Consider the following 25,288-nt stretch of genomic DNA (forward strand, 5'->3'; position numbering starts at 1 on the left):
TTATAGATTTCATTCATGTACATGACTATATCTCGACATCCAGAGGTTAATGCAACGCAAGGTCCTGCATTAATTTAGAGGGTTGTTCTACATAGTCAACCTATTCGTGGTGATGAATATTCGAGTGTTGATGAGACAGAGGAAGGCTATCTAGATTGTATACATATAGTCATATTACAAGTAAGGAAATAATTCTAGTCAATGAGCATCACATGTACATGTAGAATAGTTCACATTTAACCAAATATTGCACATGTATTGTATCCTATCGTACGTACACCATATCGTATCGTATGTGTATCGTATCGTATGTGTATCGTATCGTATGTGTATCGTATCGCATCGTGCATGTATTGTATCGTGGAGTACGTGTATTATATCAAATTCATCGAATCGTTCTTTCCGTTCATCAAGTTTGGAGTGTTTCATCAGATACTTGAATTTGAACTTAACTTCCGAACATATAGTAGACGAGTATAATAAGATATGAATTATAAAAATGTTGAAAGAATCTATTCAAACGGTAATATTACACGTGTTTCATTCACATCTGTTTCATTCACTGTAAGACTGGAATATTCTCTCTCTCTCTCTCTCTCTCTCTCTCTAGCCGACCAAACCTACTAAATGAGGACGTCCTCACAATGTGTAGAAGAGAATACACACATATATTATTCTAAAGGCAAAAAAGTACTATGTTAGGTATAGCTATAGGGATATCTATAAAAGTTTATCTAATACTCTCTTTTGAATTATGAAAAAAAGGTTTTTGAGAGAGAATATTAGTAAGGACATGTCCTCACACCACTTGTCCTCACTAAGCTAATATTTTGTATCTACATCTTTCACATGCTGTAGATCACATCTATGAGGACGTAATTGTGAGGACATTTATTTGTCCTCATAGTACAATTCTTGTCCTCACAACGTCTGTCCATTGGTTGAAATTTGTCCTCACTTTACACGTTTTACTGCCCCCCCCCCCTCTCTCTCTCTGTTTGTGTGTGTGAAGATGCTACATTCAGTGGAAGCGAATGGTATACACTGTTTGTGAAATGACACGTGGACAAATATATATGGATTTGGGACAATAATTTACCAGGCATTGGTACACGGCGTACCAAATCTGTATCACTGTGGAACTTTGTATCGAAGTATCCAGTATATTTGACTGATAATGTGTTACAATGTATATACTGTACGCATCTTTCATGCTGACTTGCAGGGTTTTTGTGAACTTCCAAGTGTGTACTTTATTGTATGTTCATTTAATTCACAAAATGGTCGTTTGTAGCAAGGAAGTACATGTGATTTAAACTTTACATCCCACACCTACACCAATCCCATTTCCGTTTCAATCATTCATAAACTGAAGTGTTCATAGAAATATTTCCTTATATATGTGAATATAGTTACACCTACTTTCAGATTCTGATTCACCTACGTCGTACATCTAAGTCACGTGTGTCCTGTGTTTGCTCTTCAGTAGAAATAGACAATATCAGGTTCATAAGAGGTATACTAGTATATTCCTGTAAATTATGAAAATTTTCTAAGATATGTTCTAAGTTTCAGTCCAAGAAATTTTATTAACCAAATATTTTATGTATTTTGTATTTACAGTTGCAGAACGTGCACTAGTAATAAGTATAATGTTTCACTAAAGTAATGACACCATCATCCACAGATAGAGGCCGAGGTTTGTTTTTAGGACGTAATTTCTTGAATCCTGACAAATTATTGGTAGACATGCACACACTATGATTATTCAAACAGTACATAGTTGAGTCACTACATCACTTACGGAGTATATTTGTAGGAATATATTAAGTCTTTCTGCACATATTATCTATTTAAATATCTATATTTGTATAGGGAAACATTACACAATACAATCTGCAGGGGCGAATCCAGGAAGTTTTGAAAGTAGGGGGTTCGACCATTAATTTTGGTTCTATCTTTAAAAACTGCGTTATTTTTACTTTAATTAGCAATTTTTTTCTAACGAAAAAAAGAACAAAATTTTATGGTGTTGAAACAATCCACTGGCTCTGCCTTTCTATAAGGAAAGGGTTTCCATTCAGTGATAGTTCATTTGACAAAACAGGATGGGTGGGGCAAGAAATCCAGACTTTTCGGAAGATAAAATTCAAGTTTTGTTGGATGAAGTTGAAAAAATCTAAAAGTATCGAATATTATGACAAACAATCAGATGAAAACGAATTTGGGACTCTGTGAGAAGGTAACCTCCGTCAACTCAAGTCAGTATATCAGATCAGAGGAGAAAATGTATACATATCCATTTTTACGTACACCAGCAGAATTTTTTTTTTTTAAAAGATTGATCAAAATAAAAGGGAGTCGGGAACTAACGCCCCTCCAGAAAAAGGTCTCAGGCATCCTTGGAAATACTACTATTGATGAAAATTGAAGGTGGAATTGAAACCCTCGAGGAAAAGCCCGGCTCAGGGGGTTCAGGCGCCGATGATGCAGTTCAATCGGGTAATTAAAATTATAGCATGTGAAATAATATAAAATCATTATACAAGAATATTCATTAAAATATCAATAAATAAAACCTTAACATGACTATTATATGCAGTATTACTATCTGCCAGTCTGTATAAATTGGATTTCTTTTTGTGCAATGCTTAGTCTGGAAAAGCGTGAATTTTTTTAGTCTGAGAAAAGCGTGAAATTTCTTTCTCCATTGACTGTCGACCAGCAATGACGCCTCGTCACCATGAAATTAGTATGCATATAAAGAAAGACTTGTTACAGTTAAGGAAGAAAAACTTTCACTACAAAAACAGAGACTACTGGACATCGAGTGACAACAGGTTCGGATAGAGCAGTAAAGCATTGCCAATGAGCAACAGAGGTGCCAAATGCACCTTGCGCAGACATGTTACAAAAAGGAAAGGTACGGCATATTAGAAACTATGAGAGTTGAATTTCTTGGAAATGTTCGTGTTGTCAATTTGGTTCTCCGCAGTATAGTCTGGTGACTCCCACGGTCCTTTATGCATTTCGCTTGTGTGAGGAAACTGCTGCTTCCTACGACAGGGTTGTTCATTCCCCACATATCCGCAAATATCTCACCATTGTCATTCATTTCCCCCGAGTGTATGTTGATCGATAACTTCTTCATATCCTATGTTAACGCTGTCTGATCTCATTTTCGCATTGAAATATCCAATCAGGATGTACACGTCATATCCTTTAGATTGCGCCAGGAGTGTGTAGAATGTGTCTTTAGTTTCTTACGCTCGGTTGTTGGTATGGACGTAGCACTATATCACGTTCATACAGATTATTTTCCTGGTCTTGAATTTGGCGTTTACTATTGTGGCGGTATAGCCAAGATAATTCAGTTGGTAGAGCACCTGACTAAAGATTCGGGGAGGAGGGGCGGGGCTGGTTCGAATCCCGTTCTGGTCCGTGGCATTTTCTCCTCTTCTATCCTATCAGTGCTCTCTGTGTTGTTTTCTTTAGACAACATAATGGCAACGTCCTCTGTGTGTGCTGCATTTTCATGTCTTGTGTTGAGCAGGAGTTCTCTCGTATCCAGACTTGCTTGACCGGTCTGACACTTGTGTTGTTTTGTCTTGATATTCCATGCGTCGAGAAAAGAGTAGTTCGCACAGAAGCTTCCCTTCGGCTTCTTTTTCCAGGACTGGTGTATCTCGTACAACTGTTGATGCTTCTGTAACTGAGCACATGTATATTTTTCTAGGATGGGGTCTCATGCCAAGCGTCCACTCTGATGGCCCGAGTTTTCTCTCTGGGCTGTCCTTCCCATAGACGCTTGAAGTTGCCGTGCTCATGAGCGTCATCTTCCCACATTTTCTTTTAGGTTTTACCCCCTTAACCTTTGACTTTCCTAAGTCATTTACTTATAGCAGGGGTGGGGGGGGGGGGGGTGGGGGCTAGAATTGCAGGTATCAGGACATAATCACACATCAGTTGGTCATGCATGTCGTACATTTCAGGGTTTGGTTTCCTCAAAGATCTTGCATTTCTTTTGAGGCTGAAAGGTATCCAATTACCATGCGCTATCTCAGGGAGGATCCCAAATCTTGATCATATTAGTCTAACTATGGAGAGGCTTTGATTGGCAGATAAGACTAACGCATTCTACTTTGTTTTCACAGCACATTGCATGCCAGATGTGTAGCTGACAGTGAAAATGACAAGCACAAACAGAAATCATACACACACTGTATGCATCAGAAAGGCACTTCGGAAATTAATTATAGGCTACTAACAAATAAGTTGGTGTTACAGAGGTTTCGACAGTGTTTTTTAAAACCAGCATTTCGTAAATTCTATGGTCGCTATAACGATCCAATTCACAAATACAACCTGCTATTAAGTAGAATGCTGTCTGACGTGTTTCATACGTATTATTAGGCGTCAGTTACATACTCATTTTAACTACGGATAACTCTGTTTACCTGATCAAGATATAGGACTCATGGCTGGTATGACCAATCAACAGGGGATACTTACTCCTCTTAGACACCTGATCCTCCGGTGTGTCCAGGGGTCCATGTTTGCCATACTCTTAATTTTGTATTCTTTATAGGAAGTAGGAGATTGAACACTGTTATCTTCACCTTTTCATATCAAGATCTGGCGATTTTTTCCTCTAAAACACCACTCAGAATTCCATTTAAACATCTTTTGGTGGAACTAACTCCCGAACACTCCTAGAGGTATGGTGTCTTTGGTACTCATTCTGTCGTTAGTTCTTCCTTCTTTTAGAACCTGGATCCACCATTGAAAACCTTGTAAACAGACAATTAGTAGTAAGTGAATAAGGGTGAGTTATGTTGTAGGAGGTTTGGGACCAGAAACTGAAAAACATGAATTGTATACACCTATGCATCAACTGCTAGGTGATAAATCGGCAAAAAATTCATATTGATTTGATAAAATATGGATTTTCAACAGTAGTCTAGTTCCATTTAGCTACGTTCCATTTTTCAATAATGGAAACAAAAGTTTAAAACAATAAGCATATTTGTAGCTAAAACGCAATCGCAAAAATTATGAAATGCTGTAGATTGTAAATCCTGAACTTGTAGCTATATCACTGAAACGACCACGCCGTGTTTTTAAAACTTCTATGCATAGGCTAACATACAAGGTGATAAACTATATAAGTCTTGAAATATAAATGGAATCTGGGGTCCACAAAAAATGCTTCAAAACATGCCGTCCTTGGTGAACTTGGATGATATCCATTATATGAGATTTTATTTGCAGTAAATTTATAGAATATTCGCCAATTCCAGGCTTTCAAGTGACATTTTGCAAAATATAAGGGCCATTTTTAGGGCAAAATTATCAAAAAATAAGGACCTTTTTAAGGGCTTTTTAGACAAAAATAAGGGTTAAATTTACAAATCAATAGGAAAGAAAAAATGTTTTACTCACCATTTGCAAGAGCAATAATACAACAAGAGGCCCACAGGCCTTATCGGTCACTTGAATACTAGTGAAAAAGTATCACTACTTCCATGGGCTAAGAAATCTAGAAAAAATTTCCTGTTCTGAATATCTAAGCTAAATTCTAATGTTCAGCAACAGGAAAACCAAGATGTGTTCTTAAAACTTCACTGCCCTCAAAAGTGCATACACGGATGAAAGGCTTGAAAGAATAGGTGTATTAACATTAAAACATCTGCAAGTATGCATTTAGATTTTATACAGTATCAGAAAACTTACACATAAATACTATATACTAATTTTGGCCATGCCCTGGGGGTCAGAACCCTTACTCTGGGTATCATCAAATTTACAATTTGGTAAAAGACACCCGGTCTATCCATCTAGTTTCAATTTAGTATCAATAGCACTAAAGAAGATGTTATTTAAGTGTTTTACACATAAACACTATATAACAAGTTTGGCCCCGCCCTGGGGTCAGAACCCCTACCCTGGGGATCATGAAATTTACAATTTTGGTAGAGGTCTTCCTGCTTTACATCACCATGCATTTAGTTTTTCTTACACGTGTGTGGTTCTTGAGAAGATTTTTGAAAATTGGTAAATTCTGGGCAGTTTTGCCCCGCCCCTAGGGCCCCAGGGGTGCTGGAGTCCTGAAATTTACAATTTATGTCGCCTTTCTCCCAATGATTCTTCATACCGAATTTGAAAAGAATTGGACTGGTAGTTATCAAGAAGAAATTAAAAATGTTCAATTGTTAACGCACAACGGACGAAAACCAATTGCAATAGGTCACCTGAGTTTACTCAGGTGACCTAAAAACAAATTACCCACTCAGAAGATCATACTAGTGGTCATCAACAGCCATATTCGGCATTCAGCACAAGCCATGATATAATTCAGGTGGACTCCCATGGCTCACAATCAATGCTGAATATAATAATAATAATACCATATTTATATAGCACCCTTTTCATACACTATGTACGCTCAAAGGTGCTTTACAATGCATATATACCTTACAAGAGAATGTTGTACACATAATACATAGAAAATAAATAAAACATTAAAAGCTGTACCTATCCTCATTGTACATATAAAACATGAAAACACAAGATACCATAAATATGCTAGATAAGAATAAACATCAGTTTCAGGGCGTATTAAAATAATAATGAAATACACACACGCACACACACCATATGTCTCAGGTATAATACATTAAAACATACAATTCCCCTTCTTTTTTTTAATTTTTTATAAAACATCACAAAATGGTACTCGAAAGCTAAGACACACAGTCTTTAGTTTTCACAGTTTTTCACAGAATCTAACCTACACGAATGACTGAAATGATAGAAACTAGTCCTGGAAAACTTGATGGAAAAAATGTGTTTTCAGTGACTTCTTGAATGCACACAGTGTTCTACAGTCCCTTACATGTTCTGGAAGGGCATTCCACAGTTTTGGAGCTAATGTTCTGATACACCGATCTCCGTATGTTACAGTTCAACTTTTGGAATAACTAAAGTGACTGATTGTTTTATAGACCCAAGATTTCGGGTAGGCTTATATACCTCTAGTAATTGTTTGATATAAGTTGGGCACTCATCATGTAAGGCTTTGTAAGTATAAGTAAGTATCTTATATTGTGTCCTATACTGCACAGGTAACCAGTGTAGTTCTCTTAGTATTAGAGTGATGTGGTTGTAACGAGAGGTCCTGGATATGAGACGTGCGGCAGTGTTTTGAATATGTTGGAGCTTGCTCAGGACTTTCTTTGGAACACCAACCAGGAGAGCGTTACAGTAATCTAACCTTGATGTAATTCGGGAGTTCACAAGAGATTTAGTTGCTTCTGTTGTTAAATATTTTCTGATGTGGTCTATTTGCCGCAACTGTGCATAACAAGATCTGCTGACAGAGTTCACTTGTTTCTCCATATCCATCTTGGAGTCAAACATGACACCAAGATTTCGAACGCAGGTTGAAGGATTAATTTGTGAGTCACCTACTGTCACTGAAATGTTTCTAATGAGGTTTGCATTTCGATCAGATACAAACACAATGACCTCAGTCTTATCCGTGTTGAGTTTCAACATATTGCCATGCATCCAAAACACGATGTCATATAGACAAACCTCAATACGATGTAATGTATCTGCCTGTGTAGCTATGTCCTTAAGTTTAAAAGACAGATAAAGCTGAGAGTCATCAGCGTAAAAATGGTGATCAAGTCCATGGTATCTACAGATGGAACCAATTGGTTTTGTGTACATTGTATAGAATTTGGGACCCAGCACTGATCCTTGCGGCACACTGAAATTCATTTTCACTGGCCTTGACTTTGCACCATCTATGCAGACCGTTTGGTGACGGTCACTGAGGTAAGAGGATATCCATCCTAGTGATTTGCCTGTTATTCCGAACAGATGTTCAAGTCGGTGCAACAGGGTAGTGTGTTCGATAGTGTCAAATGCAGCGGAAAGATCCAGTATTACAAGTATATTGACATCATTTTGGTCTAAAGATTGTAGTATATGAGTCTGTACCTTCAGTAGTGCAGATTCCGTGGAATGGAACTGCCTATATGCTGACTGGTGTTCTTCATGAAGGTTATTTAATGTCAAATGGTCTTCAATACGGGAGTTCACTACCTTTTCCAGGACCTTTGAAACAAAAGGCAAACTGGACACAGGTCTATAGTTCTTAAGAGTATTTGATTCAATATAGCTGATAACCATCTTCTGAGATGTACATTTAATCAACATATTCATTTTCTGAAAGTATACTAAGACTAAATTTAATAAATTCCAACACTTACTTTATATCAAATTTATCTAAACTTTCAAAATTTGAAAATGTAGGAATTTCAACAACAAATTTGGGCTTTTTTAGGATTCTTAAGCTCAAATAAGGAAAATAAGGGCTGTTGTAGGAAAATAAGGGCCCGCTTGAAAGCCTGCAATTCCTAATCTGATGATGGAGAAGATTTTTTCCCTCGGTTATAAATGATAGAGGTGTACTCAAATGCTTCACAAATTTTGGAATAACTCCTGATGGATTGTCGATTGAACCAGACATAAAAGAAATGTACCTGTGCAGGATTGTAAATATAGAATTTGTTTGTAATAGGGGATTTTCGAATTCTTCCATGTCACGCAGAGAACGAAATGTAAATGTCCTGTCTAGAAATATACAGAAACGAATTTATGAAATATATTTAAAATAGAGATACATGTACCTGTATCAATTTTTCTACACCTTCAGATAAAAATAAATTGATATGGTTCATGTCAAATGAAAACAGTAATAAATTGTCATGATAAGTTGTTTTGCTGAGTATAGATGTGTAAATGCGTTAATGTATATAGTGCATTATCATCACAAATAAGAGATCTCTGTCGCAATCATATCTTAGATTATCTTGGATCTTTTCTTCTCTTTTTAAATCTATAATCCATGTAGTTTTTTATATCACGAAATACTGTATCCAATAAAACGTCATTATCATGTTACGTCACAATCATAATTATGACGTCACAATAATTTTGTCGGCAAGCTCTCTGTTGAGAAGCAATAGAAGAGGGTCTCTCCTAAAGGTATGGCATACACTTTATTTTTTCCCCCCAATCTATTGATTAACCTTTCTCTAGAATAAGAAGACATGCCGTGAGGAACAGTAACAAATTACGCAGTTCTCATATTTTAAAAGAAATAAACATCATTTTTGAAAATACGTGAGGGTATGAACTAGTTGTGCGTTCGCATTTTATGAAAAGTATGCCGTATGCCATCGTCGCAAATCACTGCCAATACACACGATCTTCTGCCATCTGTAGAGATCCAGACCGTGGCTTAAGACGATGGTAGTATGCCGACGTGAAGCTGTCTTACGTATTTTTCGAAACTGAAAGATTATTCATTTTACTTTCATTTCTATCAGAATCCCCAGCCATTAGAATAGACGCATTATACATGCGCATGTGTGTGCGCAACAGGACAATACTATCGTTACTTCCCAAGTTAGATTTTGGAAAAACACTTCTTGCTAAGAGGCGATGATGATTTTAAACATTTCCATTTTAATTCTTAAAATCAAAAATAATTCGCAATATACAAAAAAAATGAATTAATCAAAACATAGGTGTGTAAGCTACCAGTTAAAATTACAACTAATTAAGATATAATTCGTCTTTCAATTTCCCAAACAATTGTGTGTAAGTTTATAACCTGTAACTTCATTCTCATTCAGATATACATGTAAATGTTTTGACAGCATTTCTAAAGTTTGATCTTAGTCGTCAGATGGGGGGTGGAGATGCCCATTGTAAAATAAACTATATGAATTGTCTTGTTTACCGCAGCAATATTCTTTACATTTAGCGAACGATGTTATCCAATGCTACTTTGAAGTGAGTTTGTATATAATATGGGTTACTGTCTTTTGCCATATGAGCTTCCATACAGCCCCCATGTCCATATATTTGGGTAATCAAAGATACAGTGTAAACAATTCAGAAAATAATTATTTTACTGTTGCATTATTAGAAAAATCTGAATCTGTACCTCAAACCCAATGAGTTGTATGTTCCATGCTTTTTTGCTGCGCTACTAATGAAGAAAACAGAAACTGATGTATGCATAATTAAAAATAATCAGTATCATATAAATTACATCATTTAGCACAATGGGTTTGCTTACCTGCTTAGTTTTTCTTTTATTTGAAAACTTCCAAGTAATGAATTTGTACTTGAAAATTAAATTTTGAAGAACAAATCAACCCCTAGTTTTTAATAGTAATACCAAATGAATGACTTTGAAAAGTGTTAATCGAAAGTACCCTCTTATTCTGAGAATATATATTTATCAAATTTTGTGTCAATAAATTTCACAAAAAACTTCAAAGCCGTACAAAAAAGAGACATTGAGATTGAGATCATTTCTTAGATTGTTTGTGTTTGTCGCTGAATTATTGCAACATTGATATTTCCATTTCTTTTACAGACCACGTGTCGCCGGATTCCAAAATGCAAACACCGAAAGGAAGTTTTACAGACACCTGTCTGGAAGATGTTAATGAACCCCCCAACCACAGAGACTCTTCGAAGGTAAACACTTCAGGCAAAGAGACAACTAAAAATGTAGATCCTCTGTTTCTAAAACTCTGAAGTTAAACACTTCAGGCAAAGAGGCAACTAAGAATGTAGAGACCTCTGTATCTAAAATTCCGAAAAGTCTTCCTAAACAATCATGACTTTTTCATCCGTTAAAGGGACATGGGCAAGATTTGAGCTGGAAATTGACAAATTTTATTTTTATTATAAATTATTATTTATTAGACTGATGAAATGATCTATGAACTCCATTACCCAAGCGAACTCCGTGTTAAAATGCATTACTTTTGCTTAGACGTAAAAGCAAATCGCTTAACTGGGAATATTAAAAAAAAAAACCTCCAAAATTGAGCCGACAAGGTTTTTATAGCAAGGGATGATTGATTGATTGAATATTGTTTAACGTCCCTCTTGAAAATAGTTCACTCATATGGAGACGTCACCACTGCCGGTGAAGGGCTGCAAAATTTAGACCTATGCTCGGCACTTATGGTCTTTGAGCAGGGAGGGATCTTTATCGTGCCACACCTGCTGTGATATGGGGCCTCGGTTTTTGCGGTCTCATCCGAAGGACCGCTCCATGTAGTCGCCTCTTACGACAAGCAAGGGTTACTGAGGAACTATTCTAACCCGGATCCCCACGGGAAGAGCAAGAGATGAACAAAATTTTTAACAAAATTAAAACTACAATCTACAGTGTACGTCACACGCCAATTCGGTATTGGTATTTTTCGGTATTGGCAATTAAAATCAATGTATCACATGTGCACATTTATTAGGAATGCATATCGAAAATAATGGTCAAGCAGTCGACAAAAAAAACAACAAAAACCAAAACACAGTAAAACAAACCAACCAAAAAGACAAAAAAAATTCGTAATTTCTATCTATATGGACATATAACAATAGTCCTCAAATGATTTAACAAGAATACATCACTCAAAATATGGTGGTCCGTACTTTATAGATAGAATTATTGTGTTTCGGTATCATGGAAATCAATCTGAATTTTGTACCTCCGTCTAGAGTCCTAATCCACAAAACCACTCTCCAGGACCGGATCCGCCCATTGGTCACTGTCCCCACAAAGTTATTCACGTGAAAGAGGCTGGAGATAAGCTGGATACCATACATATGGCTCCGTCTATGGTGGTCAAGTCCGATGAGGAAAATTGTATCAAAGAATGCCAAAAAGTATGTATTCCATTTAGTATAAGTTCAAGTATATCATCTCACACAATCAGATATAATTTATCTAATGAAGATAACAAATATTCGGAAGGCTACAACGCTACACAGGTAATGAAGGAATACACGTTTTCGGCAAAATATGTAGAGTTAAAAAAACCTGTCCTTTGTCACTGTAAACGGGGGGGGGGGGGGTGTTATAAAACTTTGGGGGCAATATCTACATAATCATTGTGCCAGTTTAATAAATGACCCCATGGTGTTTTCATTGCTTTCGTGCCCCTGCAATACAAACAACCTACAACAGTTGTTGTCACAGAAGGGGACCCCAGCTCCAAAGTTACCAAACAAGAACGACACTAATAAAGACAATTGCTACCATCACATCAGTAGTTGATAAATCTTTATTGTCTGAATAAATCCTGCTGTGAGCTCCCTTCTTCTGTCATTCTGATTAATTTAAGCGTCTCTTTCTTCTTTCTGTCAACAACTGAAAGAAGAACAGACGTTGCATTTATCAAATGATAATCAGTAAAATTAGTAAACAAGAAATAAGCAATACGCATATTCTATACAATTTTTTTTAAAAAGAGGCTTTTACCGTTTTGTTTGTGGAAAGTTTGAAAAACTCAAATTACGCATCCCTAATTGTTAAAATGAGTACACGAGAAGTACACGAAAAGTGCGAGTATTGCCAGAAATCGACTGAATTGTCATTACTTTATACACACACTCTAAGTCTAAATAGATTTTACTTCATATGTACACTTAAGGTTAATCGATCCTCGTGTGATGTCATAGGTTTTTGCAATCTGATTAAAATCAGATCCTAGAATACGCTCATAATCGCTACAATAGTGTAGCGATCTAAGTGAGCGGATCTCAGGATCTGGTTTTAATCAGATTGTAGGTTTTTGCAAAAATCTTTCTTTGTGCATGATTAGAAATATATCTTTCAAAGGAATTTTATTCACTGCATAAAATAAAAAAAACCTGGTAAACTATTGATTTTGAAAAAGTTTATTTTTTCCATAGATAATCAATTCTTTGTAATTTAAAAAATGTTGTCAAGGGCAATAACTCCTATGCTGGTATTTCTTCTACTGTATGTCTATTATTCATGATTTCCCAAATATCCATAATTAATTTATACATATTTATGAATTAACTTTTTTTCTTTAATTGTTGACATTTAAAATGTGTCATTTCAACAAGTTTTTATCTATTTTAATTATTCTGTTTAACGAAAATGTGTGATTTTCTGATGTTAACATATACTTTCGTTTTTTATGTCTGACATCTTTAAAAATGTGGCAACATACACATTTTCTTTGGTTATTGATTAAATCTAACTATATTGAATGGAAATTAATACAGATTTTTACACTTTTAACCATTAATATTGATAAGTCACATGAGGATCAACCTACCTTAAATACGGTTTTACTGACTTAAAGAGGAGATCATTAACTATGAAAGCGACTGGGCTTTTTTTCTTTCTTTTCTTTTTTGAAAAAGTAAAATAAAAATCTAACTCGTCATTACGAGTTAGTATCTCATTATAACGATTTAATTATCTCGTAATCAACAATGCTTCTCTAATTTATTTTTCTGATCATTAAGGACTGCATCTTTTGTATAATTCCATGTTCAAACTGAAACAAGTTCTCGTTAAATATTTTATTTCTGTGTAGGTTTCATCTCTATAGAATATATATTCATTAAAATTGAATTCATTTAATTTGCCATTACCTCTAACTTCTTATACATGTAAATTAATCAATGATTGTGTTTCCTTATTTTTAGGGTTGTATCGTTTCAAGGGAGGATTTGATGAGGATCAAAAGACACTAATAAACTGCCACAGAAAACTTGCTGTGTTGAAAACACTCCATATCAGTAAATACACGTGCATAATGGCAATGTGTAACACAATTTTAATCTAACTAAATTACACTGATGAAAATAAAGCATAACTGTTTTACAGCAATAGATTGACTAGTTATGTTTTATAGTAACGGTTAGCCCACTAATAATGCGCCACTACTTAGCCAAGTCACAGAATGTATTTGGTGTGTTGATGTTTCTAGAGTCTTCGAAAGTTTACGTTCTCAAAATCCGTCAGTTGTAATGATGTTCCAAACAACAATTTTGTAGGTATATGTTGGTAAACATTTCTCAAGTACCAAGAGATTTAGTGCCGAGCGAAGCGAGGGACCAAATCGAGTGGCGAGAGAAAAGTTTAACAACATACTTAGTACATGTTTCACACGAGAAATGAAAACTCTTTGTGGTCTCTGTTTCATTTATCATAACCCTTCCGTATTTTTCATCCTAACTCGTTATAACGAGATAATTAACTCGTTATAACGAGATATTAACGTTATTACGAGATACTAACTCGTTATAACGAGTTAATTTTTTTTTTTTACTTTTTCAAATATGAGACTATCCGGCTTTCGTAATTATGAAATAATCATATGCAATTCAAATAATTTCTAATCAGCTTGTCGAAATTTTGGAAAGTACAGGCCCTCCATAAATACTAATTCGTTAAAACGAGATGCTTAACTCGTTATAACGAGATACTAACTCGTTATAACGAGATAATTAACTCGTTATTACGAGATACTTAACTCGTTATAACGAGATACTTAACTCGTTATAACGAGATACTTAACTCGTTATAACGAGATATTAACTCGTTATAACGAGATATTAACTCGTTATAACGAGATACTTAACTCGTTATAACGAGTTAGTATCTCGTAATAACAATTTTATATCTCGTTATGACGAGTTAATTATCTCATTATAACGAGATACTAACTCGTTATAACGATATACTAACTCGTTATAACGAGATAATTAACTCGTTATAACGAGATATTAAATCGTTATTACGAGATACTAACTCGTTATAACGAGTTAAATTTTTTTTTTTACTTTTTCAAATATGAGACTATCCGGCTTTTGTACATCCGCATTTATCTTCGCGCAATTTTGTATTAAGGATGTATGTTACACCGAGAAATTTGATATGGATGAAAAGAGGAGGATATGTGCAACAATATTTTGAAATTGAAAACTTTCAAACTTTATTTAGTCAAAAACTAGAACTGTCCTAATGGGACTAATACCCCCCGCGGGGCATATAAGATGGTGGGAAGTATTTAATGCAAGCACATTGGATATTTTCACATTATCTATAGGGCAATCAATGTGAATGCAGAAGTGTATATTCTACAGTACAGCAGTACATGAAATATTAAAAATATGCTTAATATAAACAATGAATACTATTTGGCACATTTTAGGCTGTATGGTTGCAAATCCCTGGTCAACTCTTCTAGTCTTTAGTTTATATTCACTTTGTTAAAGATCATTATGTTATGCCAACTTTACTTTGTCATTAGAAATAAACTCTGGACAAATTGTGTCTATTGCTACAAGTACAACCAAACCAGAAAATGTCCGTAACTTCCATAACTGTTAAAATATTTGAATGAAAATAGAAGATGCACAACTACATTATATATATAAGATGAGAATAAAGTTTGAATCAAATCTGTTCAACGGTATTAGAATTAAACTCTGGACAAAGTGCGCAACCCCCAAAATGAAAAGAAAATGTGCGTAACTTCTATAACTGTTAAAATATCTGAATGAAAATAGGAGATGCACAACTACATAATATATAGAAGATGTGCATAAAGTTTGAATGAAATATGTCCAGCGGTATTAGAAATAAACTTCGGACAAATTGCGTCTCCGGACAAACGGACACACAGACGGACAAAGTGATTCCAGTATACCCCTCCAAACTTCGTTTGCGGGGGGTATAATTACAGTTTTAGATGAAGGCAATCTGAGAAAATTTTAAAACCCCTGCTGGACTCGAACACGCGACCTACAGTTCAGCAATCGAAGTGCTAACCTACTGAACTACTCAGCTAGGCGAGAATTTATTTAATGAATAGACAAATACTGCTGATATTTATATTATCCACCACGTTTTAAAAGGAAGTCAGCCATTATGACAATGTAGAGTAAGTACCTCCTAAACTGACACACCTATTCAGAAAGCACGACGCCTTTCCTTGATTGTTACCAATCATTGATAATTATTGGTCTAATAATTAGAAATACAAAGGCATAGTTATCCAACCATGAAGCTTAAACTTGGGGTGTACCAAGCTACCGGTATTTGGTACACGCAGAAATCTTTTGTTCGAGGTGTGAAACATGTACTAATGAACAGACATTACACACCGCTACTTGAGGTTATTCGGTTAAGACCAAGAGTAAAAATAGGTGAAACACTTTCTGGGCACAATGTATAGATATTTCTTACATTTTCATAAATTCGATCAAATTCAATGGTTTAGGGTATTGACACACTACATGAAGTCAGAAGAAAATGGCAAGGGTGACTTTTCGTGCGTCTTTATTAAATATTTGTGGTTTGCACAGTCAAATACTTTTTTTTTCGTACTAACCTCGACATTGGCCAAAAGATTGTTCAGGATCAATGAGTTTGAGCCCCGCTGTGCCATGGTCGCGTTAAACATAAGACGTTAAAAATAAGTTCGGTAGGGATTGCATGCTGCTTCGCCAAAACGCTCGGCATTTAGAAATGAGAATCACGGGTCTTTCGGATATGATCTTAAAAACAGAGGTCCCGTGTCATGGCAAGCGTTGGTACGATAAAGAAATTTCACTACAACGGCCTTGAGCACTAAGCATATGTCTAAATTTCTGGCGACGTCACAGTATTAGTGAAATATTCTCAACGGGACGTAAAAATAATCAATCAGTCATATACATTACAAAGTTCAAGATTAGAGAGATATTTCCTTGTGACTTTGGTTCAAGGTCTAATCTCGGCTGAGATTCGGCTTGGCTGAATATTTGGATTGCATGATGCCTTCACCGAATCTCGGAGCAGTCCTTCATAATTCATGTCAGAAAATTTACTATCAGCTTCGGCCAGTTTCAACAATTAATGTACACTTAGGTGACACTACTGTTCGCTTCAATCAGTTAGTTGACTATTAAACCAAATCTGAATCACTATGAATGCTGTATTACTTACCGTCTAAGTATGTTTATTCCATAAAATAAACCATCACTAATTTTCCCGTTCAAATGAAGACTTCTATGGCGCAATATTTTAACTCCCAAAATTGAAGAGTTCCTATAGTTGTTTTTTTTAAATTAGCGAAGTGCAAGTACGCATGTAGAGATACAATGTATCAATAACTAGATAAAGCAGACTATAGGAACTTTTCAATCCCAGGGTATAGAATATTAGATCGGTACAGTTGGCTACTAGCTAGTAACAGAAAAATTGGCTACTAGTAGCCAGCTACTTGAACCAGGAAAAGTAAGTTACTAGTAGCCAGCTACTAAAAATAAGAAAAGTTAGCTACTCGTAGCCAACTACTACAAAATATAAAAGTCATGATTACTGCTAGCCAGCTACCAGATAAAGGTTAATAAGTTTGAAAATTATCTATCAGATTTATTTCTAAAGAGGACGAGGAGTCGTATGAAATTTCATGTTCAATTATCCCCAATTACATAACGTTGCAATGTAAAATACGAATAAACTTTTTCAACTGAGTTTTTACTTTGAAAATGATACGGATTGAATTCAGACCTTCATTCATTTGATAAACCATCTATTTTGAGATATCTGCTACTTTTACAATTTGATTAGAATTACCCTGAAATTTCAACATTTGTGTGAATACCGTAATGAACTTTATGTTTGTATTAGATATCTGATGAATTTACGATTATACATATGGCCACAGGGGCTAAGCCCGTTTTGGGCCCGAACTCTGTGATACCATAAATACAGGTATCGCAGAGTTCGGGCCCAAAACGGGCTTAGCCCCTGTGCATATGGCAAGAAGTGATAGAGGGTGTTTTGATACGCCATGAATTTTCAGATATCGCTCTTTAGGAAATCAGCTACTTATACATTTTGATTATCGGTACAATGAAATTTCAATATCTGTGTGAATACCTTAAGGAACTCTGTGTTTATATTATATATTTAACTAACTTACAACGATACATATGGCCAGTAGTGATATTGGGTATCGTGATATATGTCATGAATGTTCAGATATCACGCTTAAGGAAGTCGGCTACTAATACCTTTTGATGGCAGGTAACCTGAACTTTCAAGTTTTTCGCAAATATCTTAAGGCACTCTGTGTTTGTATTAGATATCTCATTAATTTATCAATATTCATGGGAAGGGGAGTGGTATTAGATATCTTCATACGCCATCAATTTTCAGATATCACCATTAAGGAAGTCAGCTACTTATACCTTTTGATTCCTGGTAACCTGAAATTTCAAGATTTTCGTAGATATCTTAAGGAACTTTGTAGCTTGGTTAAAACAAATTTTTTCAAAGGTAACGACTAAAAATTCATTAATTATCAAACTTAAGGTATTCAATGTGTAATGACCATATTTCATATCTAATAAATGGATGGTGGAATTTTTGTAATCATGGTATCATTTTGAAGGGTTCATCAAATAAAAATAATCCACCGTAGGAATTTTCAAAATTTTGTTTACTGCTTGATTTATTTCACCTAGGATTTAACATTGAAGTATATGGGAAAAGCATGTTTTATTACAATATTTTAAAAAGAAATTATATTTTCACACAAATCTCTTGGTAGAAAGTTACAAACACTTTCTCTTAGTGAAAATATGAAATAAAATTAATCATTGACCACACACATTTTTAGAAAATTAGATTTTTCTTGATTTTACAAAGGGCAGACAACTCTTCCAAAAAGTCTAAAGTGCAAAAAGGTCAGCTTCTAATCATTTACCAGTCATGTGAATTTCATCTGCTTCACTTTCATCATTATTTAACAATAAACATTTATGTTGATCTAAATCCTTCAAAACTGTTCATTATCCTTTCATTATACATGGAATACCTTAATAATTAAACTTGAGTACAAATTCATTAAATATCATATGCCCTTGTAGACGGGTATGGCTTTTCATATTAACATTTCATTTAAGGATGCTTTGTGCCATTTAGTTTGGTTTCCTTCACATGTAAAACTTTGATCCCCTATTGTGGCTCCACCCTAACCCCAGAGGGTCATGATTTTTTACAAACTAAAATTTCCACTTTGTCTGGAAGCTTTCTTGTAAATTTGAGCTTTTCTGGGCCATTGGTTCTTGAGAAGATTTTTAAATGACCCCACCCTATTTTTTTGTGATTATTTCCCCTTTAAATGGGGGCATAGCCCTTCATTTGACCAAACTTGAATCCCCTTCACCTAAGGATGATTTGTATCAAGTTTGATTAAAATTGGCCCAGTAGTTTTGGTGAAGTTATTCCTATATATCGGCAGGCAAAAGTTTGATCCCCTTATGTGGCCCCACTCAACCCTCCGGGGGGGGGGGGGGGGGGGCATGATCTGAACAAAATTGAATCTTGCAGTGGTTCTTTAGAAGAGGATATTTATATGACCCCAACCTATTTTTGCATTTTTGTGATTATCTCCCCTTTGAAGAGGACATGGCCCTTCATTTGAACAAACTTGAATTGCCTTCACCTAAAGATGATTTGTATAAAGCTTGATTGAAAATGACCCAATGGTTCTGGAGAAGAAGATTTTCCCATATATCTGCAAGTAAAACTTTGTTCCATTATTGTGGCCCCACCCTACCCTCGGGGGTCATTATCTGAATAAATTTGAATCTACTCTATATCAGGAAGTTTTCAGGTAAATTTCCACTCTTCTGACCCAGTGGTTCTTGAGAAGATTAAAAAAAAAATTCTTTATATATTCGCATTTCTAACTTTGATCCCCTATGGTGGCCCCAGCATACCCCCAGGGGTCATGATTTTTAACAAACTTGAATTTCCATTATGTCAAGAAGCTTTCATGAAAATTTCAGTTTTTCTGACCCAGTGGTTCTCGAGAAGATTTTTAAATGACCCAACCCTATTTTTGTGATTATCTCTCCTTTGTAGGGGACATGGCCCCTCATTTAAACAAACTTGAATCTCCTTTACCCAAGGATGTTTTGTGCCAAGTTTGGTTGAAATTGGCCCAGTGGTTCTGGAGAAGATGAAAATGTGAAAAGTTTACGACAATGACGACGCCTACGACAGACAACAGAAACTTTTGATCAAAAAAGCTCACTTGAGCCTTCAGCTCGGGTGAGCTAATAACGATTGCGTTTGAAATCGTGTATGTTGCAGGATAACCTCCTCGGTCTCGAATTGTTTAGAAATATTTAAAACATTTCGAGACCAAGGAGGTTATTCTGCAACATATGAAAATAAGAACTTCATCTCTACTCTGCTACGGCTCAGAAATATGGCCGATCGTTTTCCTATATAGCTACGAATTAGGTCACTGTGATGTCATGGCAGTTTCCGAAGCAGACTGGCCTACATGGTTTTGCTGACGTAAAAGGTGAGATGCTAGGGGTATTCTAGATCTATTTTTAAAAAAATTCAAGTATTTAGTTTGATGACGACGGATTATATAAACTGCTTTGAATACACAGCCCAGGAAAACTTGTCTGTGCATCAAAATGCATGCATATGAAAGGTGAAGATAACGAACTTTAATCAATCTCCTAACAGTTCCTTTAAGGAATACAAAATAGAGTTAGGCAAATACGGACCCCTGGATATACCAGAGGTGGGATCAGGTGCCTAGGAGAACTAAGCATTCCCTGTTGACCGGTCACACCCGCTCTGAGCCCTATATCTTGATCAGATAAATGTTTATATACGTATCGATCTCGGAATGCAGACGATTGATTTATACTGAGTTACAAACGTTCTTCAGTCATTTATGAATTTATTTTACAATATACATGTACATGTATATTGAATGATTTTTGTGATTGTGATGTGAAATTTAATTATCAGTTATCGACCTTATTGTTCCATTAGCAAAATATGAAGCACAGGCGTTCTCAAATTCAGTTTTTACGTATGAAGGTATATCGCAAAACAACGACCGCGGCATTCCTTTGATCTTCGCATGAAGAAACAACGATCGCGTTTTTGTGTATGCTGCATAATAACCTCCGAGGTTGAGAACTGTTGTTTTGAAATATAAAGGCCGAGGAGTTAGCCGAGGCTTTTAGTTTTCATATAACATTTCAAGACCAAGGAGGTTATCCTGCAACATACACGAAAACAAGAACTTTATTTCTATTCTACTACGGCTCAAAAACATACAACCGATCGTTTTCCTATATACATGTAGCTACGAATTAGGTCACTGTGACGTCATAGCACACTAGGGCTACATATGTTTTGTTGAAGAAAAAGTTGAGATGGTAGCGTATACTAGATCTATTTTGAAAAATACTTCAAGTATCTAGTTTTATGTTGAAAGAATATATCAACTGCTTTGAATACACAAAGAAAAAAGTGTCTGTGCATCAAGATGTTTACATGTGTATCGATCTTGTAATGCAGATGATTGATTTATTCTGAATGACAAATGTTCTTCAGTCATTTATAAATTTGTTTTAAATCATATATGGATTGATTTTTATGATTATAAAACTGAACTATCAGTCATCAACTTTATTGTTGTATCATCAAAATACGAAGCGCAAGTGAGATGTGTATCCATTTTCTCAAAATCAGTTATTACGTATGAAGGTATATTGCAGAATAATGACAGTGGCTTTCCTTTGATCTTTGCAATAACCGTTGTAGGATATATTTTAATGCGGTCATGACCCAAACACAAGTAGGGTGGAAGGATAGACAGATATATATATATATATATATATAAAAGCACTGAAAAGGCCACGACACTGTTGGTTATTTAAAACTCGAATTTTCGACGCAACCCGTGTCTTTATCAAGAGACATATATTACATAAACAAATAACACGCAAAAACGACAAGTATCGATAAACTACATTGATGACAAGAGTGATACACTGTTGTACTGAGTGATAAAAATGGTGGTGGTTTCGTTGTAAAGCGTGTTTACTGACTATGGTTTAGAGAGTTTTGTACCATGGTCGGGTCGGGATGAAAATAGAATTATTCTTGAAAATTACAGAAATCAGATAAATTTAGAGGGAAAACTTACAAAACAATGTGATTATGGAGTAAAATGGTGGGAAGATAATGATATGGACTGATTAAGTTCAAAACAATATTAGGTAGGCCGTACCATTGATGATTCGGATATGGTGAACAGCGAAAAATAATGATTGCCAGAAGAACACGATCAAACAACAAACAAGGTCAATCTCAAGACACAGATCTAGCATTAAAATCAAAATCAACAATCAAATAGGTGAATGAGAGAGAAGTCTAAGGAAAAAGATACAGTATAATTTTTCAAGGTAATACACCTTTCAAGGTCAGACAAATTAAAGCCGCATTCTAGAAACCCCGACATCGCAACACAAAGAGTCATGCGAATCCGAACCTATGTGAATTTAGAATAATGTTTTACCATAGTTTTGAGGTCTTAAGATGATATATTAATAAAATACTCGTCTTCAAGGTCAATTCATTTTTTCCTTATATTTTAAAAAGCCGCAATGTCGAGACTAGAATATGAAAGGGAGAGAGAGAGAAAGAGCTATATAAATTCATGTTGTAATGATTTCTTATGATGTTCTAACATAATTGGGAAGTATTGAAGGTCAAACAATAATCGTAATTTTGGGAATCCTCGTTATGGCTAAATAAAGGAACTCAAGGTTAAATAAAGGAACTCAAGGTCAGAGCCTTGAAACCGGGGAAACGAATTGTATTTATATTAATCAAACAAAATAAGTTATCTTATCTGGTAAATTTTGGCGATTAGGCTATGGAAACTGATTTTAACTAGGGATTTATCCTGGATTCATGCGCGTGAAATCATTCAAATTATTCATTCCGCCTGGACGGAATGATTTCAAACGGTGCATCCAGGATTTTTCTGTGCTCTTTCTCTCTGCATCGGTCCATATTGGGTTGTGATCAATAACAACCACTTGCATGTCTTGCCAAATGGAAATAAGTGAATTATTTTTATTTATTTTTTTCGGATTTACCAAATTCGCCCGTTTTCATTATTTCATATAATTTGTAGAGTTGTAGAACTTTGTTTACGTGGCGTCATCGTATGAACGATCTGATGCTGCTATTTCTTTGCTAAGGGAATGTTACCTTATACTGAAGTTTTTTGGGGTTTTTTTTTTTACCGTTTTCCATCTGTTCCATCTGTTTAGCATCTATAAGTCGTTGAAATACGTCGGAAGATAATGGTTTTCTACATCAAAATTGCCGTAAATTAACATTTTATTTCCATTAGGACCGGGAATTTCTGAAAATGCTTCAGTATCACCCTCCATAATCCTCCTACTGTTTTCTGTCGCCTAGAACGTTGATTGTTTTAAATGAAGTTAAACGTGTTATTGTTCTAAACAAGATGTACTGTGAGCAATGCTCACTAAGAATACCCCCCGCTTACCCCAATCTCCCAAAGGGTGTTGTTAATAGGTACAAATTACCTCTTTCCTGAGTGTAAAAATATGGTATGCATTTGTAGAAGAAAATGGAAGATATAGTCCCAACACAAATCCATGGCATAAACCTATAATTTTGACCTTGAGATCAAAGGTCAAGGTCATGAATGTACATGACACATCGTCTCATGGTGATACACTCACGTGTCAAATATGGTATGCCTATGTCAAAGAACAAAGAAGTTATGGCCTGGACACGAATCCATTGTAAAAAAAACCCCTTTAATTTTGACCTTGAGGTCAAGGATCAAGGTCATATTGAGGTCATGAAGGTACTTGACACATCGTCTCATGGTGATACACTCATGTGTCAAATATGGTATGCCTATGTCAAAGAACAAAGAAGTTATGGCCCGGACACGAATCCATTGTAAAAACCTTTACTTTTGACCTTGAGGTCAGGGTCATATGGAGGTCATGAAGGTACATGACACATCGTCTCATTGTGATACACTCATGTGTCAAATATGGTATGCCTATGTCAAAGAACAAAGAATTTATGGCCCGGACACGAATCCATTATGAAACCTTTAATTTTGACCTTGAGGTCAAGGTCATGAAGGTACATGACAAATCGTCTCATGGTGATACACTCATGTGTCAAATATGGTATGCCTATGTCAAAGAACAAAGAAGTTATGGCCCGGACACGAATCCATTGTAAAAAACCTTTAATTTTGACCTTGAGGTCAAGGGTCAAGGTCGTAGAGAGGTCATGAAGGTACTTGACACATCGTCTCATGGTGATCTACCTGTGTGCCAAATATGGTATGCCTAAGTCAAAGAACAAAGAAGTTATGGCCCGGACACGAATCTGCAGACAGACAGACAGAGTGATTCCTATATACCCCCCAGGACTTCGTTCGGGGGGAGGGGGGGGGGGGTTATAGGTTATAATAAACAATTGTTACTTGGGTTACCCCCCTTTGCTTAGATACTCGCTACATATTTAGCGCCGTTTTTGAAAACGTTTTTATTTAATTTTTCTGCGTGTCTAACATAATTTTTTCATGCAGTTATGTTAGATTTCAAAAGATTAAAGAAGAAATAGCCATATGAAATTTGAGGGCAAGGCAGCCCCTTGACAACGGGCCGAGACAGAGATATCTCAGCCCTTAGGGCGAGACAGCCCTACCTACTTGCAGCTGCCTCACCCTAGCCAAGATAGGTGTATCAGGGCTGATACACTACTAGGTATATGATATATGGTGATCCTATGTACCACACAATTTTTTGCAGGATCAATTATACCGATTTATAATTAGTTTGCCAAATGTTCAGAGGAAAGGTAAGATTAAAAAATATTTTCATTCAAATACCTATGTCTGGGGTTTGTATCACCTTTGACAACAAATTTCATAAAGAACAAACCTCCAAGTTCACAACTCTGCACCCTGTTTATGTACATGCTATATGAAAGAAGCATTTTAACTACATGAACCATCAAGCCCCACTCTATGACCAGATCCTCCTACACAAAGGGTCATGAATTTCACATTTTTGGTATCATATTCTCAATATCATATATATGAATGATTACAGATCATTGAGCCACTGTCAAGACTTTGAACATATTTAAGTTATGGCGAGTTAAAAATACATCTTTCATAAACTGCAGATGAACAGATTGAATACACTCACCATACAGCTCGAGCTTCTATTGAGTATACACGTACATGCCTGTTCTATAAAATACAAAGTGTGATTTCTTAAATTATCATAACATCGGATTGTTTAAAAATATCATATATTATCTCTCTACACCTTTATGTGGATTATTTTTCAAATCAGAAAACCAACTGCTGAATAAAGTCATAGGAGCATGTAAATGCTGTTGGTACCACTCTGAAAAGTCTCCTAGCTGATAGACAGGTTGACATACTGGCTACATCTATTGGTAGAATCCTTCTGTTCAAATTATTAAAAAGAAAGTTTTCTTATATTGAAAAAAAAAAAAACAACCCAAAAG

The 25,288-nt window shown here is 35.5% G+C and overlaps 1 protein-coding gene across 4 annotated transcripts; it reads left to right on the forward strand.

Annotated features, from left to right (window-relative positions):
• Positions 1–11: 11 nt before the first annotated feature.
• LOC125680357 (uncharacterized) lies at positions 12–13,752 on the forward strand. 4 transcript variants are annotated; one of them, XM_048919856.2, is made up of 7 exons: positions 55–180; positions 1,429–1,516; positions 1,624–1,699; positions 2,341–2,502; positions 10,463–10,566; positions 11,599–11,766; positions 13,567–13,752. In XM_048919856.2, the coding sequence occupies exons 4-7, from the start codon at positions 2,421–2,423 to the stop codon at positions 13,612–13,614; spliced, it is 402 nt and encodes a 133-aa protein (XP_048775813.1). In that variant the 5' UTR covers positions 55–180; positions 1,429–1,516; positions 1,624–1,699; positions 2,341–2,420; the 3' UTR covers positions 13,615–13,752. The 4 variants fall into 4 exon arrangements, with proteins under 4 accessions (XP_048775814.1, XP_048775815.1, XP_048775813.1 ...); XM_048919857.2 differs by lacking the exon at positions 1,624–1,699 and having other exon boundaries at positions 12–180; XM_048919859.2 differs by lacking the exon at positions 1,624–1,699 and having other exon boundaries at positions 2,341–2,923.
• Positions 13,753–25,288: the final 11,536 nt, after the last annotated feature.

The sequence above is a fragment of the Ostrea edulis genome, chromosome 2 (genome assembly GCF_947568905.1).
Source record: "Ostrea edulis chromosome 2, xbOstEdul1.1, whole genome shotgun sequence".
NCBI lineage: Eukaryota > Metazoa > Mollusca > Bivalvia > Ostreida > Ostreidae > Ostrea > Ostrea edulis.

What these genes read in the sequence shown, in the direction of transcription:
- LOC125680357 (XM_048919857.2), top strand. Translation starts at nt 2,421, where the DNA reads ATGAAAATTGAAGGTGGAATTGAAACCCTCGAGGAAAAGCCCGGCTCA. An exon ending in CGATGATGCAGTTCAATCGG is followed by an intron (nt 2,503 to 10,462) that starts GTAATTAAAATT and finishes TTTCTTTTACAG; the next exon opens with ACCACGTGTCGCCGGATTCC. An exon ending in ACCACAGAGACTCTTCGAAG is followed by an intron (nt 10,567 to 11,598) that starts GTAAACACTTCA and finishes ACCTCCGTCTAG; the next exon opens with AGTCCTAATCCACAAAACCA.